Source organism: Strongyloides ratti, scaffold srae_chrx_scaffold0000006 (genome assembly GCF_001040885.1).
Source record: "Strongyloides ratti genome assembly S_ratti_ED321, scaffold srae_chrx_scaffold0000006".
NCBI classification, from domain to species: Eukaryota; Metazoa; Nematoda; class Chromadorea; order Rhabditida; family Strongyloididae; genus Strongyloides; species Strongyloides ratti.
Genome location: NW_020171514.1, coordinates 474,067 through 494,135, shown reverse-complemented (window position 1 = coordinate 494,135; position 20,069 = coordinate 474,067). Strand labels below are relative to the sequence as shown.

Here is a 20,069-nt window from a genome sequence, read left to right as displayed (position 1 = left end):
ATTATTTAACAAATTATAAGTAGATAAATCATTTATTATTTAGAATATGTTTCAAAAAACTATTCTATTATAAATCTCATCATTTATATAAAAAATTTAAATCATCTAAAAATATTCTCTATATCAGTTGACATTAATTTAGACTACAAACTATAAATATTGCATTATAATTACTTTTGATTAAGTTTATATCTCATATATATATATTTATATTCTAAAAATGTTATTGACCATCACTGTAATATTCAATTGATTTTTCGTTCACTTTTATACAAATCATTACTTTATCTTATAATTTAGGTAACCATAATAAAAACATTTTGATCATGTTTATTAATATCAATAGATTGTCATCAGTCAAATATTTTTCTAATGTTACTAAAACAATCCAAATAAGAAGGTATATTTTAAATAAAACATATACATATTATTTTTTTTTTTAAAAACATTCTTTTTCTAGTATTACAACATTATCTGGTGATGATTATAATTATATACACAAAAGTAAACTTCCAACATTAAAATTTCAAAAAAGTTTACCAAGACTCCCTATTCCAAAATTAGAAGATACTATTAGACGTTACCTTTCTGCTGCTGAAGCTGTTCTTCCAGAAGTTGAATATAAAATTTTATATCAATTAACAAAAGAATTTGAAGCTTCTGAGGGAAAAGAATTACAAGAACTTCTTTTACAACATGATAAAGCTAATAAACATACCAGTTATATTTCTGAACCATGGTTTGATATGTACTTATCATCACGTCTACCATGTCCTGTTAATTTTAATCCATTTATGATGTATTCACCTGATAAGGATACAACTCAAAATGATCAATTAACTAGAGCAACAAATTTTGTTATTTCATTTGGAAGAATAAAAAAAGCTCTTGATAAAGGTTGCTTAGATCCAGAAGTATTTTTTATGAAACCTGATGTAAAAGATAGTAAATTATATAATAATTTAGTTAAAGCATCACCAGATTTTATATCATGGTATGTAGGATATTTTTTTAAAGCATTTGCATTAGATATGTCACAATATGGTAATTTATTTGGTAGTACCAGAATACCAGAAATTGGAAAAGATAGATTATTTTTAGATAAAAAGTCAAATTTTTTTGTTGTAGCTAAAGGAGGAAACTTTTTTAAAGTACAATTATTTGATGATTGTGGAAATATTTTACCACCACAAGTTATTCAAGCATCAATTGCAAAAATTTTAGAAAATACATTAGAAGTTTCTAGTGATTGTGCTGTTGGTTCATTAACTTGTGCTGATAGAGATACATGGGCTAAAGCTAGAAAAAATTTGGAAAAATCTCCATTATCAGCTAGTAGTCTTGCCCTAATTGATTCTTCATTATTTTTATTATGTTTAGATGATATTAAAACAACTGATCATCAAAGATTAATTCAAAGTTTACTTATAGGAGATAATGGTGCAAATAGATGGTTTGATAAATGTTTTTCATGTATTGTTGACAAAAATGGTCATACAAGTATAAATTTTGAACATTCTTGGGGTGATGGTGTAGCTGTATTAAGATTAATGAATGAATCTAAAAAAGATGTTGAATTAAATCGATTTGTAACATCTACAGATTCTGTTGATACATCTATTAATGTTGAAAAATACATTAAAAAATTAGAATTTTCATTAAGTGATGAAGATAAAGAAACTATTAAAAATGTTCAAAATCAACATTTAGCATTAGCAAATAAATTAGAATTTGGAACAGTTGAGTATGTTAAAATGAATAAAAATTTATTAAAAAAGTTCAAAGTTTCACCGGATTCAATAATGCAATTAGCAATTCAATTAGCATATTACAAAATGTATAAACAATTTGTACCAACATATGAATCAGCAAGTACTGCTGCATTTTTAAAGGGAAGAACAGAATGTGTTAGATCAGCAACTAAAGAAACAAAAAATGTTGTTTTAGCAATAAATCAAGATAAAGGTAATATTTCTGAATTAATAAGAAAAGCATCAGCTGTACATTATTTACTTTGTAAAGAAGCAGCAATGGGACAAGGTGTTGATAGACATTTATTGGGATTAAAAATTGCTGCAGAAAAGTTTAATAAACCAATTCCAGAATTTTATGATCATGATATTGTTAAATATCTAAATCATTATGTTTTATCAACATCTACACTATCATCTGATACAATCATTTTTGGTGGTTTTGGACCAGTTGTTCCAGATGGTTTTGGTATTGGTTATAATGTTACAGGTGACAAAATTGGTGCCGTAATTTCATCATATAAGAACAAAAAAAATGCTCAAGAGTTTGCAAATTCACTTTACAAAAGTTTAGATGAAATTAAATTTTATTTAACAAGAGAAACATAACGTATTAATTTTATTTATTGTAAAGTATCATCATTTCCATTAATTAAAATTGATCATTGGTCTATTTCACAAATAAAAAGATACATTAAAAAGTGTATTATCTTTTTTCATTAAAACTTTAATCGTTTGAAAATATTTACTTTAAAAGTGTATGTTTAATGAAAAATGTATAATTTTTTTATTATATTTTATTATACAATAAAAATAACTTGATTAATCATTTATTTGATTGTTTTCTTTTGTATAATATCAAATTTATATGTTTTTAAATTTATTTAAAAATATATTATATAATCAACAATTTTCTAAAGATGATTGTTGTATAAATTTCAAAACAAACTACATGTCAAGGTTTATGATTATTTACAACTAGTTTAAAAAAACGAAAATAAAAAAAATTTCTAAAGTATAATTCGATAATAAAAAAAAAATTTTTTTTTGTGATTTTAACCAACAGTAACTTCTGGAGCAAATTCGCGACGAGATGAAGTTTGAGTGCTATAAACTTTATTTCTTGAAGCATTTCTACTAAATTCATCTGTCGTCCAAACGGCTGGTTTAGCTGAAGACATAATAACAAAACAAAGATTCGTTATAAAAAGTACAGCACCTGTAAATAAGAATATTTTTTTCCATCCTTCAGCATCATTATTTGGTGCTAATCCTCCAACAACAAATGGAACAATAAGCATTGTTATAGTAATTCCAAGTGAAACATTTCCTGTTACAAAATGTGAATAATGTTTTGATATTAATGGACCAGCTTTAAAGAAACCACCTGTTGTAAAACCAAGAATTCCAGCAGATATACCAAGAAGCATAAGACAAGCATTTGGATATTCACCTGGTGTAAAAGCTAAAATTGAAAGAAATGTACAACTTCCAAGAAATGCTATACTGTTGTAAATTCTAAGTTTATTACTTTCAGAGATACATTTTATTTTGTCACTTGTAAATCCAGCAAATAATTTGATTAAAAATTGTGCAATTGGTCCTATAGCAGCTGAGATACCAGTTTTATTTACTTTAAATCCAAGTACACCATTTAAATAATTTGGTGAAAATAAGAACATCATATTAACTGTTGTAAAATTACCAATAGCAGCAATCCATACAGCCCATACAGCTGCTGTTTTTAATATTGGCACATATGGAATTTTTTTAAGTTCTTCTTTTGAACATTCTGATTTACCAACAGCAATTTTCCTTAATTCAATATCACCAACATATGGATGTTTTCTTGGAGAGTTACGATAAAAGAATCCATATATAATAAATAATAAGGCACAATATACTCCATGAACATAAAAAACAGATGGCCAACCCCATTGACTTGTACATAATGCTCCAGAAATTGGTAATGTTAATGATGGAGATAATTGTACATATGCAACAAGAACAGAAACAAATAAACCATTTTGTTTGTAATATGTCCATTTTGAAGAGAATGCTCCAATAACGGGAAAATTGGAGGCAAATGCAATACCTTGAAGTACACGAAGTGCAAGAATATATGAAAAACCAAATTCAAATGCCCATGGCATTGCAAATGTACTTATAGCTGATAAAATTCCTAATAGTGCAAATATAGTTCTAATACCATAATTTCCAATTAAAGGTACAACAATAAAATTTGAAATTAAAGCAGCAGCAGCAACAGCTGATGTTAATAATGATTTGTCATTAGAAGTTAAAGAAACTGGATTAAACATTGAATGTTCATTTGTTACATTGCTTTTTGTTTCATTTGCAGGTTTTGGGTTCATACAAATTATTGCAAAATTGAAAGCTAAAATATTTGACCAGATTGATGCAAGGCATAATAAAACAAGTACCATAATTAAAAACCTAGTTCTTGTATGAAAAACTTTGATACAACCTTAAATATAATTTATTAGTTTATGGAAAAAAAAAAGAAAGATTTATTACTTACCAAGTGTAAAATCACCTTCTTCTCTACTAACTCCAAAAACCTTTTGAATTGACATTGATACAGATGAAATACGTCTTTTAAATGCATTATTTGTTTTATTTTGTTCATTTTCATGTGAAACGCTAGGATTCAAATCAACAGATGTCATATTTAATTCAGAAGGTACATTTAAAGAAGTAGAAGTGATATTATTTGAATCTTTTCCCATTTATAACTAAAAAATATTTTAATAACTAATTATAAATATAATCCGATATAAGTATGGATAAGTATAAATACAAGTATACATATATAATATTACATTTTAATTACATAATAGTATTAAAAATAAAATGACCTAACAAAAAAAATTTTTTTTTAAAATATAATAGGGGGCATAGGACATTAATAAAAAGTCACAAATAATAAATATAAGTTAATAATAATAATACTAACTGAATAAGGGGGTTTACCAAGTTTAATCTAGTATTGATTTAAGGAGGAGCAATATTTAATTTAAATTTGGAAATTCCCTTTATGACCTGTTTAAAGTTATTTTTACAATAAAACACTTGAAGCATACCACTGGAAATAAGTATACGGATACATTTATGTAAATTTGTGATAAAACTATAAGAAACATCTTTTAGTCGCTATAAGATTAGTGAATCTATATATAGTATAAATAAAAGTTAATATTACTTTTATAAAATTGCTATATTTAGAATAAAAGATTTATGATTGTAAAAATATTAAATCAAGTGATGTGACGAAAAATAAAAAAGAATCAGAATTGTACATATATTGTTTGTTTACAATTATGATAAATTTAATGATCAAGGTTGTTAAATATATTTTTTACATACTTCGATCATAAGCTAGAATAAATCCTTTATAATTGTAAATGACATATTTTTATTTGCAGAAAAAAAAATAACAAAAGATTTATCTTGTAAAATAAAAGGAATGGTACCGCTTTAATTAAAATAATATTAAATAAAAAAATATAATCAAAAACTTTTAATATCATTATACAAATATGGATAAAATGAATATTATTATTGTTATTAAACAATGATAAGAAAATTTTAAAAATTTTATGATTAAAGAAAATAAAATATTTACCAGAAAAATGATATAAATGTTTAATTTAAAATTGGTTAAAATTTTTATTTATATATCATTTATTTTGCGGAAATTAAGAGTTTTTTTATGTAATTAGTAGACAGACCAATAATTATAGGCCCACCTTAATAATGTTGTATTATGAAATTATACTTTTATGTAAACTAAAATTGTTTGACATTTTAAGAACATAAAAATGTAAACTTGAAATTGCTTCTCAATTTTCAATGGTTAAAAATACTATCAATCAAGTAATTAGAAATGTCAATAGTTTTAATACAATTCAATTAGTTTCTAATTTAAAGACTATTATTAAATTTTAAATAATAATTAAAATTTTTCAAATTACTGTAAAATCATCTCAATAACCTTCGACATGCGTTTCTTTTAAACAATATTCTTGTTTCTTTTAGGTATCATTGAGTGCATCATGATCTTGTTGATCAAAAACACTTCTCTTTTTTTTTAAATTAACTTCCGTTGCTCTGATTGTGAATGTTTCCATATTTAGTTATATATATAAGACGTTTCACTTTAAATATTTTTCTATTTTTAACTATAATTTACTTTGATTTATTACATATCTCCATAAAGAATATCATGTCATTGTAATAATATTAAATCATTCTAAGTATAGAATAAATATATTTGTATGATATTAATTATCTAAATATACATTTTACAAAAAGAATCGGCAATAACTACCAAAATAAAAGTTTTAACTACTTAGTAGTCTTATTTACACAAATATAATGATAATAAAATTAATTAAAGAATTTACGACTGTAAACACTGTATAAATAACATTTTTCTATGTATAGAAATTTTTATGTTTTCTATGATTTGTAGTGTAACAAAACACAAGAAAAATGTTAAAATAATAATTTACTTAACTTTTAACTTTTTTTTTAAGCTATTAACTTTTTAATTATGTAATATCAAAGTTTTACAATAATAATAAATTTGATCTTTACTTGAAAATGTTCTTTGATTAAAAGTTTAAATTTTTTTTTTTTAAATAATTTATAATACAAAGTTGATAATAATATTATTAAAAAATATACTTACATATAAATATGCATATATAATTTTGTATTATGAAATATTTTTTGATTTTATAACAGTAAATATGTCATAAGTATAATTAATCATTAAAAGTACTTTATAATATGATTAAATGTTATATTTAGAAAATAAAGTTGAAATTTTTTTAAAAAAAACACAAAATATAAGGTGATATTAAAAAGATTAATATGAATAAAAAAAAACAGACTTTTTTTAATTAGTAATGTAACATTAACCAGGTACAAATGAAGAACCTTTGATTACATTAGAAAATAATATGTTAAAAATGTAACCAAATTAATTACATATAATCATTGACCAATTTTTATATTTACTTGGTTATTTCTGGTTTAATTAATCCTATTTAATAAAAACCTTTTAGAAAATATATATTATATTATTATTAAAAAAAAATTTAAAAACATTTTGTTTTCATATTTAATTCGTTTTAATTAGTTATTTATTCGTAAAAATCATACTAATCTTTAATTTTTTTAAAATTACTTTATTTATGTCAATTTTTTAAAATTATTTTTAAGATATATTTTTAAGCTTTTGTTTAATATGTTACAAAAGTAATTAAAATTAAAAATAACTTTTATCAGTTAAAATAAGTTATTTTTAATACATTTTAATATTATTTAAAGTATATTAATTATATTCGTTCTTTAAATAAAAAGAACTATAATCTTTAAAATAATCATATTATATTCCAAATAAGCTTTATCGAAAAGGAAAAAATATTCAAAATAAATAGACAAATTTTTAATTCATTTGTTGTATTAAAAATTTATATTAGAATGAAGATTTAAAGTATTCAATTTGTTTCTGGTAAATTTCTTGTTAACAAATTAAGTATCATTTAATATGTTTTAAATTCTAAGGGACAACAGATTTAGCATAATTTGTTTTAAAATTTATTAATTTGGCTCTTTAAATAATAAAATTTATATAAAGTATTAAAAAAAAGTTAGATTTTTTTAAGTCTAATTTTTATAAACTACAAAAATAAAACTTTCTTTACTGTAATTTATTCCTATTAAAATAGCAAAAGATAAATATTTATTTGTTAATTTTATGTAAAATGATATACAAGCATGTATAACATTTTTTTTTTTGAATAAATTTAAAAACTTTTGACTATTAAGTAAAATTTATTAAAAAAAAAGATATTAATAATCATTAAATATATTATTTTTCAAATAACACATTGTTTATCTTTCAATTTTCTAATTATTAATAATGCCAATTATTACAAAAATTGTTAAATATTTTATCAATAACATTTTAAATTTCAATATAACTATCCAATTTAATATGTATATAAATTTGTATAGAAAAAATACATTTTAAATGTTATCAATTATCATTATTAAATTACTTTTTACAATCATCCAATTACATAAATGTTCATGATAAAAAGATTTTTTTTAATATTTTAAAAAGAGTCAAATTTTAATATATTTATCTTTATATCAAATTTTATATAATTTATAAAATATATACATTTTAAAGTAAATGATTTTTAACTTTTTTATTATAAGTTTTAATTTTTATGGCAAATATATTTTATCACTGTATAACATTTTAAAATTAGTTTTATAAATTTAGTTAAATCAAATTTGCTTAAACAATGTTTCTTCCTACAATTGTAATTTTAAATTTTTGGTAGTCAATGTCAAAACTTCTTTCTTTATTTTTTTTAACAATACTAAACATTTTTAAAAGTTTTAGTAAAAACATTAACATACACAAAATAATCTAAATAATCAATAGATTATTTGTCAAAATATATTTCAAATATAATTTTTTTTTCCTTAATGTGATAAAAATTAACATCTAATAAACTTTCAACTCTTTATGTTAAATGAAATTGGCAGTTTATTTAATTTGACAAATAACTTTTCATATTTATTAAAACTTTTTACATAACCAAAAATTATTTAAAATGATTTTGTTGGATTCTTTTCAACACTTAAATTTTATAATTTTATTTGCAATTTATTAGTTTTTAGGGAAAATAAATAAAATATTTAGGTATTTAAACAATAATTATACTTTCTTATTAATGTAAATTTTCATTAAGAAGCCTTAATGTTTTCCTATACCATTTAGTTTATTTTAAAAGCTTTTTTTTTATAAAGATACGATAATAACATATAAATATTTGAGAAAATATTTTTAAACTTTATTTTTATAAATTTTAGTATTAGTTATTTTATAAAAATATGGACAATAAAATAATTGCAGGTAAGGTTTTTTTTTTTATTCAAAATTTTATTTATATTGTTATAGAATATAGAAATACATTTAATTTCTTTGATACAAATAATGATGGATACATTACATCTGATGAATTGGAAAAAGCTATGAATAAATGTGGTGTCTTTCCAAGTAAATTAGAATTAAAAATGATTATGAAAAAAGGTGACCAAGATCAAAATGGTGTTATAACTTTTGATGAGTTTGTTGTTCTTATGGAAAATCAGGAACAAAAAATGAAATATACTGAAAAACAACTTAAAGAACAATTTCGAATGTTTGACAAAGTATGTATAAGATTAATAATTTTTTAACTATTAAAACTTTTATACTTTAGGATAATGATGGATTTATTGAAAGAGATGAAATGATAGATATTGTTCAAGAGTTGTCACTAGGAGCATACTATCCACGACATATTATTAATCAACTTTTTCGTGAAGCTGATGTTGATGGAGATGGAAAAATAAGTTTTAATGGTATGTAAAATATATTATTATTATAATACAATTAACATTTTATTATTCTTTTTTTTTTATAGAATTTGTAATGGCTGTTAGTTAAATAATTTAAAATTATGATATTAAAAGAACAAAGAAAGCATTTATGTAATATTTACTTATAAATAATAATAAAAAAACAACTTTTTTTTATATTAGCAAACTTTTTTTACTAAAAAAATATTTAATTGAAATTTTTAAGTTAGCAAATTAACATTTTCTTTTTTTTTTATAAACTAAATGAAGAATATTAGTAAAATTGTACTTTATAAATAAAAAAAAATACCAATTATACTTCTTCTTTTTCTTCACCGTTTGCGAATGGATTTTCATCTTCACATGTAACAACTAAATTTCTATAACCCATCTCTGGTATTTCAATATTGCGTTTTCCAATCAAATTTAAGTTTCCAGAACAGATTAACCAAATAATAATAAGTCCACAAAATATCAAAAAAACTACAATAAATCTTATCCATATAGAATGTTTTTCATATAAAGTACATTTATCCATTACAACATCATGAATATGTGTTCCATTAAATTTTTCTGGACTTTTACATATAGGTAATTTATCACCAAATGTTTTGTGATAATTTTTATTATTAATTAACCATGCTAAATTACAATCACATTCTAATGGATTTCCTGATATTTTTAATGACATAACATTTTCCCAATATAATAAATTTGAATCAAATGTTGTAAGATTACAATTTTCAAAATTAATAACAGATAAATTTTGAGGAACTAAATTACTATCATTTTCCATTCCAAATGCGTTAATATTGATACTATATAAATGTGAACTATTACTAAAATCAATTTTCTTAATATTTTTTAAATTACAAAATGCACAATCATTTATCATATAGACATATTTCATATTTTGCATAAATAATGCTTCTAATTCATGATTGTTCTTTAAAGACATCCTTTCAATTTCAGGTAAATTTGTTTCTGACATATCCAATATTAATAAATGAGGAATGTAATCTATTGCTGGTGGTATCATTAAAAGAGGATTTCCTCTTAAAGAAAGTTGTTTTAAACTTCTAAAAAATTTTAATATAAATAAATAAATAAATATATATATGTATCTTACACTAATTTTTCAAAAGCATTTGCTGGTATTTCAGTTAATTCACAAAAATCAAGACTTAAAATAGTTAACTTTTCAAGACCTTTTGAAAAAATTCCATTATTTAAATTTATAGCTTCATTACCATCAAGTACAAGTTCATTTAAATTTTTTAATGATTCAAAAACATTTTTTGGTAATGTTCCAAGAATATTATTGTCTAGATGAAGTTTATGTAATGATGATAAACCAGTAAATGGAGATATTTTAGTTATTCTATTATGTGATAATTTTAAAACTTTTAACTTTTTGAAATCAGAAAATAAATATGGTCCTAATGAATGAATATGATTGTAGCTTAAATCCATCTCAACAATATCTTTTTCATAATTAGGAATAATTTTAGACTTAAGAAAAATATTTTAAAAATATATATATATATATATTATTACCTTTTCAAGTGTTGTTATAACATTATGCTGTAAAAGTACTCTAAATGGTAAAAAATTTTTTTCTTTAATTTCAAGATTAGCAGTATCTAGAGGATTTTTATGAGTACCAAAAGATCCTTTTCGACAATCTACTGTATTTTCATTACTTCTTTCACAAGTACATAATCCATTTTTATTACAAATAGGAATAGATTCATATTCTTCATCATCAAATTCACCCTCATCTGGTAAATTTTCTAAGCTATCATCAAAATTATACCTAGAAAGGCGATGTGTCATATATTTATTACTATCATGACCTGCATATATAATATTATTTTTATTACCTTTAACAAAGGTTTTTAAAGATAAAATAATTATGTATATTGTTATAAAATATAATAAAAAATTAAAATTCATGATGAGCTTTTGACATATAAAAACTAAAAATAAAAAATTAATAAACTATATATTAAAAGTAGATTTTAAATATGGTAGTTTCTTAAATAAATCAATGAAATATTAAATCATGGTTTAAACTATAAGCAACATTATGATAAAATTATTTGTCTAAAAAGTTTAATCTAACAAACAATATATTATTTCTATATCGCAATCAAATTTTTGATAATATAAGATAACATTGATAAGAATGATATGATTATATATTTATTTCTTTTGATTTTCCTTTGTTTAGAATAAATTATGTATTAAGATTTTTAAAAATTTACTTTTTTTTTTCTAGAAAAACAATTACAAAAACTTTTAAAATTTTTTTAAAAAGTAGTAAGATAATTTTATATATTGAAGAAGAATTTTTTTTTGTTTTGAAAATACATTGTTACAATAAATTGATGGAATGGCAAATATATAAAAAATTACAAGAAAATGAAATGTCTTAAAAAATAATTTAATATTTAAAATCTTTGTAATTAATAAAAAAAAGATTTCTTATCGATCTTTGTATCAATTATAATTAAGATGTCAAAATGTATACTACATCCATAAATTTGTTTTTAATTAAAGTACATGCATAGATAAAATAGTTTGTTTTTTTTAAAACTAAAATTTTGACCAAAATTTTTTTCTGTAAATATTATTTGATAATTTAAAAGAAGGATAATTAGTTTGTACAATTTATTAGCATTAAAAGTATAAATATTTTACTTTTTTTTTATTTTTGAATAAATTTATTGACATTTTAAGAACTGTTAATATTCTTAATTTAATTTTTAATAAAGTTAATTTGTAAAACTTTTAAAATACAAATAGTTTACCAATAAAAATACTCTTAAAGTTGAAAAACTTTTAAAGAACAAAATTTAATTTATAAAAAGAGATAAGATGTAAACTAATATAAGATTTTTAAAGATAAAATAAGTAAACACTATCAAATGGATATTTTAATTGTTTTAATTTAAAAAATGTTTACATTTATTAATACAATTACAAACAATGAATGTTCTTTGTTAAACATTTAATGTTATTTTATTTTTTCAAAAAAACGGCGATTTATAATTAAATAATTTATACTATCAATCAATTACTTGTTATGATAAATGAAATATAATGTATATCTGATTTGTACAAATTACGACTTTTTTTAATCTTTTTATTTAAATGTTACAAAATAAACATGAAATATTAACAAAACATTATTTTATTAAGAATAAAATGTATTTTTTGATGTAACGACTTTTATAATTACTCAGGGATAGAGTTCTTTTTTATTTTAATATGTCTAGAAATAATTGTTTTTTGATTACTTACATAATTGAAACATATTAGTTTTTAAGAATATTTCTGGTAATTAAAATTTTTAAAGTTTAATTAGTTTAAAAATTTTTTTGTACTTAATTAAATGTATGTTTTCTATAAAAATTAATTATTTTGTACTGTTTTATTGTTTTTTTTTCTTTTAATATGGTACTAAATTTTATATTAAAAAAATATATACTGTAATATGAAAGTATTAACCATATTTATTTTAGATTTATAAAAGATGATGATTTATATATTTTTATTTAAAAATTTTATACAATTATTTTTAAATTTATTTTTTTAATATCATAAAATTAACATTGAGTCATCAAATGATGTTAGATAAAAACATTAAATGATTTTATATTACATTATTATAAATAGTTATGTATCATACATATATCTAATTGTATTTTAAAAATTATTGAAAAAATGCCTCAATAATTGTATAAAAATTTTAAAATTCTTCATAAACAATTGATAGCAGAAAAATATATTAAAACATAATTTATTGATTCAATTCGAAAAAAGACAAAAAAAATTAAAAAAATGTCGCTTTAACAGAAAACCATTGAAACATTTTATATTATAAAAAAATGTTTAAAGATAATTTCCATAAAGTTTACCTTTAAAGTATTTTGCGTTTTGTAAAAGATATTAATATTTCATATTATTATAAAATTCATATTAAATTATAAAGATTAAAAAAAAAAACACCATTTAAATATGAATGCCTTCTTAATTTTGTTGAATTTTAAATTTGTTATTCATTTGTAATTTTATATCAAAATATAAATATACTTTTGCATTAATTATGTATGTACTGGTGGGGAAACTTCAAAAAAATCATCATCAGGAATGTAAGGTCTATCAGGGATGGCTGTTGAGAGTTCATCATTATTAACAATAGGACAATTTATTGAAACACGACGAAGAATTTTTTTTAAACGTAAAATTTCTTCATTAGCTTTTTCTAAATCATTTGACAATAATGATTGTCTTTGTTTTAATTTTTGAATATCTGTTTTACATGTAACATTTTGTCTTAAAAGATCATTCTTCTCAACATTTAACCTCTCAACATCATGAATTAAATCATCTAATTTTTTTAAATCATCACTATCTGCTGTTGATCGAGCACATGAAGATTGTGGTGAGACATCATTAAGAGATATTGTTAAACTTCCATTTGTTTGCCTTCTAATAACATTAACTGATGATCCGTATGTATGATTATGTAAATCAGATGACGCCATACTTTCAATTCCTGTATCTGAGTCACGACCTTCACTCTCATTATCATGACAATTATAATCCCAATCACCATTAACTGATAGCCTATTTCCTTCATAACGCATTCTAACTTTTTCAGATGGTAAACGATATCTAGAAACAATTGGTGTTATCTTTTCTACAGTATGTGTTGAAGATTTAGATGATCCTGATTTGGTATCAGAAACATCTTCTTCAAAATCAAGATGATCACTAAGAACCATTGAATTTCTATTAATTGAAGTATTGTTAGTTGAAAGCATTCTATCTCTAGGTGTAGATATTGTAGAAGTATTTGATTTACCTTCCAATTGTAAAGTATTTTTTTGGTATTTTTTATTATTAAATATATTTTTTCCATGGGTACTTTCTGTTAATGTGTGTTGTTCTGTTGATACTGAACGTGATCTACCAGTAAATGCACGTTTAACGGAATGAAATATACCAAGATTTGGAGATGGACCAATATTTTCTGTTGAATCTAAAAATGATAATCCATAAAATTCAGATCTTTCTTTTAATGTTAAAAAAAGTGTATCAAGTAATGATATTCTTGTTCTTTCAGCTAATTTAGCAAATTTTTCAGATTTATATGCAGCATTTTCAGCATTTATTAATTTAGTTAAAAGAAAAGTTTTAAAATCTTGTCCTTTTTTAAATATTGATGGTGATGGTAATGTTGGACCAAAAAATGGTACATCATTTCTTGCTGTGACAGAAACACTATATCTACAATTATTAGTTCCACTTCCAATTGGTTGAATTACAATATATGTATGTAAAAAGTTGCTTTTTACTAAATCAGGACAAAATGGTGTATTTTCTTCTTGAAAAACAATAGCAACTATATCATTACCAATGTGTCGTTTTCTTTGTAACTGCTGTGAATCTCCAACTGTGTATGGTAACATAGTTGATACATGAAACATGATTTGTTTGTTTTTAAATTGTGTATAAATAGACTCATCACCTGTCTGTCCATGATGAATATCAAGACCACCTCGATAACCTTCAAAACCTTTTAATTGAACTCTTTCTCCTAATATACTTAAAAATTCATTAAATGATTCATCAACAGATGCATTACCAAATAATTCTTCTTCAGTACTTTGACCAAATTTTTGATAAATTATACCAAATTTATAGTTATGTGTTATAACATGTTCATCATAATTTAAAATAAGTTCACTACCACCAGGAAAAGCTATTGGCAAAAAACGATCAGCCGTAACTTCATCACATAAAAGACGTGCCATTCTACTTGCTGTTGGATGGTCCTCTAAAGCACTACCTGGTACTATTTCATGTATTGTACCTTGTCTAGTACGTAACATTATTCTAAAATGTTCTTGTGATGAAATTGTTTCAGTTCTAACAGAAAGAATTAATGGACCAAGGTTATTGTCATGAGCATAAAAATTATGATGTTCTTTATCCAAAAAATGACGTCTATAACAATTAGCTGTATCATCTGTTTCTAATTTAAATCTTGCACAACTATTATTTAAGTGTAATGTTGATCTTTCTATTAAATTATCATCAATATTAGTAGAATTGTTATATACTCCGTCAACCCAAAATCCCCCATTAGATGGTAATATAATTTGCGGATAAGGTTTTGATTGATTTAATATTATTTCATCAATTAAATCTTTGCTTGTTTTTAAACAATTAATATTTGTATTTGACATATGTTTCTATAAAAAAAAATATATTAATAATTAAAAAAAAAGGTATATTTATATGTAAAAAAAAATTAACTATAATTAATTTTTTTTTTTAATTTTAACTACTTACACTTGACTTATTTATAATATTATTTTTAATAAAAATTGAAGATTGAGTGGTTGAGTCAAATGATGTCAACCGAGAGTTATCAAGTAATACATTTGAAAGCAATGGTGAACTTGTTGAAGTAGATAAGACAGAGGAACGTCTTTTTAAACGAAATAACTTTTTAAAACCTAATGATAATTCAGATTTTTCTTTTTTAATTAAACATTTATTATTATTTTTAATTTCATTAATAATATTAATAGAGTTAGACATTTCATTAGAGCTTTCATTATTAATAATAGTACTTGTAGTAGGAAGTATATCTTTTTTAATATTATTATCATGAAAATTTTTAATTTCACTTAAACAAAAAGTATTACGAAAATTACTTTTTATAGGTATGTCAACAGAATTTATAGAAATTGTTGACATATCAGGAGGACATTTTTTTTGACGAAGCATAATTTTACGTATAGTAGTATTATTAGAATCGTGAAATGTAATAATATTAGAATTAGATGATAAAGAATTCGTTATAATGGGTTGTTGTAAATTGAATAAATTTGGATGTCTGCCTTTAGGGATTTTGGTTGTTGTTGAATTATCTATAAAAATTGTAGATTTCCTAGATTTATCTTCCAACATTTTTAATTTAGTAGTAGATTGATGTTTGGTAAAAATTTGAAGTATCGTATATCAATATGAAAATCTGTTAATATCTTATTACAATTAACATTTATAATGAAAGTATAAAAGTAAACGAAAATTATTAGATAAAAAGAGAAAGGTTATATTAAGTGAAACCTCAAAAGTGTCAAATAATTGGCAGAATGATGTTTAATGAAAAATTTTATTAAATAAAGTTTACTTGTCAAAAGTTTATAATAAAGTTAAATATTTAAAAAAAAAAAATATATATATATATACATATATATGTTTAAATTTAACTTTATATAAAGAAAAATTTTAACATATTCTTTTTATAATTAGATTTTCTAAATTATATTCATTTATTGAAGACAAAATATTAACAATAGCTTTAGAAAGTACATTATAATTAGTAAAGATAAAAATATTGTGAATGTTATAATGGAAAAAAAAATTTGTATAAAAAGTTATCCTAAAAATGAATATAAACTAATTTTTATTATTTAGCTATTGTAAAAGTTATATAATAATTCTTAAACATCAACTTAAAATAGATTATAAATGACACAATATTTGCCATAAAACTTTGTAAGAAAAGAAACTATTTATTTTTTTGATATATTTAAATGATAAGTTATAAAGCTTAAAATATGAGAAAATACTCCATCGTATAAAATAACATTTATAAATAGTAAATAATATATATATATTTTTTAAACAAAAATTTTTTATTAAAATAACTTAAAATAGAAAAAAAAGAAAAAAAAAAGATTTTAACAATGAGGAGTGACTATTATATAAAGAGTAAATGATTTAAAAAAGGTTATTTTATAATAGGTATCATGAAAAATTTTTCAAACAAGTGGCATTTTATTTTAGTAATATATCTTATAAATGACACTGTATGTGGACATTAAAAAGACAAAATTATCTTATTTATAATATATATTCCTAACAACAACTCATTTGAAGAAGGATAATAAAATTGTAATTATTATAACTGCTACTAAATAAAAAAAAAAGAAGGTTAGACAGAGTTAACAAGTTTTAATTAAATGTACTGGATTGTACAACCACAAATTATCATTAAAATTAGATAGTTTAACTAGACTATATAAAAACAATACATCTTTTAGTGACATTTCAAAGAAGAGTAAAAAAATAGATAATTGTTACCAATAAATATCCTTGTAACAACATTTTAACATGTATCTTTATTCATATAAAAATATAATATATACTAAGAGTAGGTGTTTTATAAATAACACTTTGATGTATAAAAGTATAACATGCATATAGTTGTCTTTTCTTTTATAATATTACACGAAATTAATACTCAAATTTTATTGTAAATTTATAACTTCTTTTTTAAATATTAAAAAAAAAAAAATGTAAACTTTTTTTTTTCATAATTTATTATATTTATAATAAAATTAACTTATAATAATGTATTAATATATCGTTATATTAAAAAATTTTTTAATGGTATGGGAAAGTACAAAATATATAAAAATTTAAGTAGTTTTTTTTTAATTAAACTTATTTTAAGTCAAGTGTAAATAATAATTTAAAAATTTTTTTGATATTATAACTTACAGGATATATAGGTAATTCACATCTTTGGTCATTTAAACGTTGTCCTTGCATTTTTGAAAGCATTGACAAAAAGTCGTGTGCCCTTTGATTTTTATTTTTATTTGGCATTGTTGAATTAAATATATCTGAATTTATTGAATAATTTTTATAGTCAATCTCTTTACCAGAAATTGAATAAAAATCACAATTTGTTGAGTTACGTCTACAATAACAAAGATAAATATATAAATTTTAAATATTAATAATTTCTTTTTTTTTTAATATAATATTGAATAATAAATTTTTGTTAGCAAACGTTTGACTTGATCGATAAGTGCTACTTTTCTTAAAAATGATATTATATTTTAACATTTTTCATATTTTACTTAAATAATACACATTAATATCATTGATCATTACATTAAATATAATTGCAGCTCATACTTCTAAATATATAATAAAAAGCACACCTATGTCATTAATATTATAACTTTTTATATATCATACATAAAATTGTAAATTTTATATTTTTAAGTTTAAAATATTTAATAATATATATTATTTAATTACGTAGAAAAAAAAAAAGAATTAATTTATAAAGCAAATTCATATTTGTTAATTAAACATAAAAACATTTTATATAAATAATATTTACTAGCAATTTTTGTTAGAATATATAAATGCCAAATATAAATATTGTTTATATGTATTTTATTAAATTAAACTAGTATATTTAATATTAATTAAAAACATTCTTTAATTATAATTATACAAATAATTGTATTGAAAAATGGCATAATGCATAAAATGATTTTCAATAAGGTGAAATAATAAGATCCATTTAGTAAATACCTATATGTTAAATGAATTGATATAAATATAATGTAAATTAAGATTAAACTTTAACAATAAAGTGGTTATACATTAATAACAAATAATATATAAATATAACAATTCATTGACATAACATATTCTTTATCAAATACAAGATCAAAAAATCTCTATAACATTTAGCCAATGACTAAAATACACATATGAATTTATTAATGAATGTTAAAGACTTACAAATGGATTAGTAAGAAGACAACTTTTTTTTTAAAAATGTTATAAAAATAAAAAAAAAAACACTTCTTTTTTATTTATATATATAAGAAGAAAAAAAAAAGATTATTTAACGAGTTATCTTTAAAAAATGTTATATTAGTAAAAAAAAACTTAAATATAATTTCAATTTGGTAATGTTACAAGAAAAAAATTTTTTAAAATAAAAAAAAAAGATATTTATTTTTTGTATGTACCTCGTCAAATATTTAACGCCATTTTGTAGACTCGCAAAAAAATCTTTTGCTGATTTTCTTTTATTCCTTATATTACGCCGAAGGATAACATTTTGATCTGAAGTATCATTATTTGTAGTAATAACTACAAATTTACTTTTATTTGATTCCTCCATTTATTGTTAAATTATAGAAGTAAATTTATAGTACTTTTTATTTTTATAAATATAATATTAAAATTATTTACTTCTAAAAAAGAGTTAATAGATATATTTAGGTAAAATAAAAATTTTTTTTTATTGTAAATCACTATTATAAATGAAGAAAATTTTACGTCTAAGTAAGTTCTAAAGTATTATTCTTTGTAGGGTAAAATAACATTTAGGACCAGTCAGTAGTAAAATTTACTTTTGTTCTTTTAAAAGGTAAATGAAATATAAATGTAACTAGTAATATATTTAAATATATATATAATTTTTTTTTTTTAGTTTGAAAAAATAATATAAATATAATATTATAAAAAAAAATTTATTATAAATGTCTATATATTTAAAAGTAATATATATATATATATATATATATATATATTAGATTGTTGTCAGGTAAAAATATTATTATTATTATTATAATTATTGTATATATATATATAGAAGAATTAAAAACTGCGCAATAACGGATTAAAGCAAATAAAGATTGAAAATATTCTTAATTTATTAGCAAACTTTTCGCACCAAAATTATCATTAGTTATTTAAAAATAATACATTTATATTAGTTTAACGTAGTCTATTATTTTCCCTTTTTAAAATAAAATAGTTAAACTCAAATAGAAATTAATCAAATACTTAGTGATTCATTAAACTTTATACAATCCCTCACAAGCCTTCTAATAAACAAAATAATGAATAAAGGATGCATCTAACTTTTAATCATCTATTTTTATATTCATTAAAAAGTTGATAAATAGACTATTATCAAACAATTCTATAAATATTATCTTAATTTATAAAAAAAACCTTTTTTTT

At 20.8% G+C, this 20,069-nt stretch overlaps 5 protein-coding genes across 5 annotated transcripts; 2 read left to right on the top strand and 3 right to left on the bottom strand.

The window, feature by feature from the left end:
- Positions 1 to 326: 326 nt before the first annotated feature.
- SRAE_X000245200 (Carnitine O-palmitoyltransferase 2,mitochondrial) lies at positions 327 to 2,360 on the top strand (the record flags this gene model as incomplete). Its single annotated transcript, XM_024645668.1, has 2 exons — positions 327 to 400; positions 461 to 2,360. 2 exons carry the CDS (start codon positions 327 to 329, stop codon positions 2,358 to 2,360), a joined length of 1,974 nt encoding a protein of 657 aa, XP_024499928.1.
- Positions 2,361 to 2,806: 446 nt separating this feature from the next.
- Positions 2,807 to 4,501, bottom strand: SRAE_X000245100 (Major facilitator superfamily and Major facilitator superfamily domain, general substrate transporter and Major facilitator superfamily domain-containing protein; the record flags this gene model as incomplete). Its single annotated transcript, XM_024645667.1, has 2 exons — positions 2,807 to 4,239; positions 4,294 to 4,501. 2 exons carry the CDS (start codon positions 4,499 to 4,501, stop codon positions 2,807 to 2,809), a joined length of 1,641 nt encoding a protein of 546 aa, XP_024499927.1.
- Positions 4,502 to 8,690: 4,189 nt separating this feature from the next.
- On the top strand, positions 8,691 to 9,288 carry SRAE_X000245000 (Calmodulin-like protein 3; the record flags this gene model as incomplete). Its single annotated transcript, XM_024645666.1, has 4 exons — positions 8,691 to 8,712; positions 8,758 to 9,011; positions 9,062 to 9,203; positions 9,266 to 9,288. The coding sequence occupies 4 exons, from the start codon at positions 8,691 to 8,693 to the stop codon at positions 9,286 to 9,288; spliced, it is 441 nt and encodes a 146-aa protein (XP_024499926.1).
- A 225-nt stretch (positions 9,289 to 9,513) lies between these two features.
- SRAE_X000244900 (Cysteine-rich flanking region, C-terminal domain and Leucine-rich repeat and Leucine-rich repeat, typical subtype and Leucine rich repeat 5-containing protein) lies at positions 9,514 to 11,036 on the bottom strand (the record flags this gene model as incomplete). The annotated part of the gene is made up of 3 exons (XM_024645665.1): positions 9,514 to 10,279; positions 10,330 to 10,712; positions 10,758 to 11,036. The coding sequence occupies 3 exons, from the start codon at positions 11,034 to 11,036 to the stop codon at positions 9,514 to 9,516; spliced, it is 1,428 nt and encodes a 475-aa protein (XP_024499925.1).
- Positions 11,037 to 13,309: 2,273 nt separating this feature from the next.
- On the bottom strand, positions 13,310 to 16,190 carry SRAE_X000244800 (Rap GTPase activating protein 1; the record flags this gene model as incomplete). Its single annotated transcript, XM_024645664.1, has 2 exons — positions 13,310 to 15,466; positions 15,567 to 16,190. 2 exons carry the CDS (start codon positions 16,188 to 16,190, stop codon positions 13,310 to 13,312), a joined length of 2,781 nt encoding a protein of 926 aa, XP_024499924.1.
- Positions 16,191 to 20,069: the final 3,879 nt, after the last annotated feature.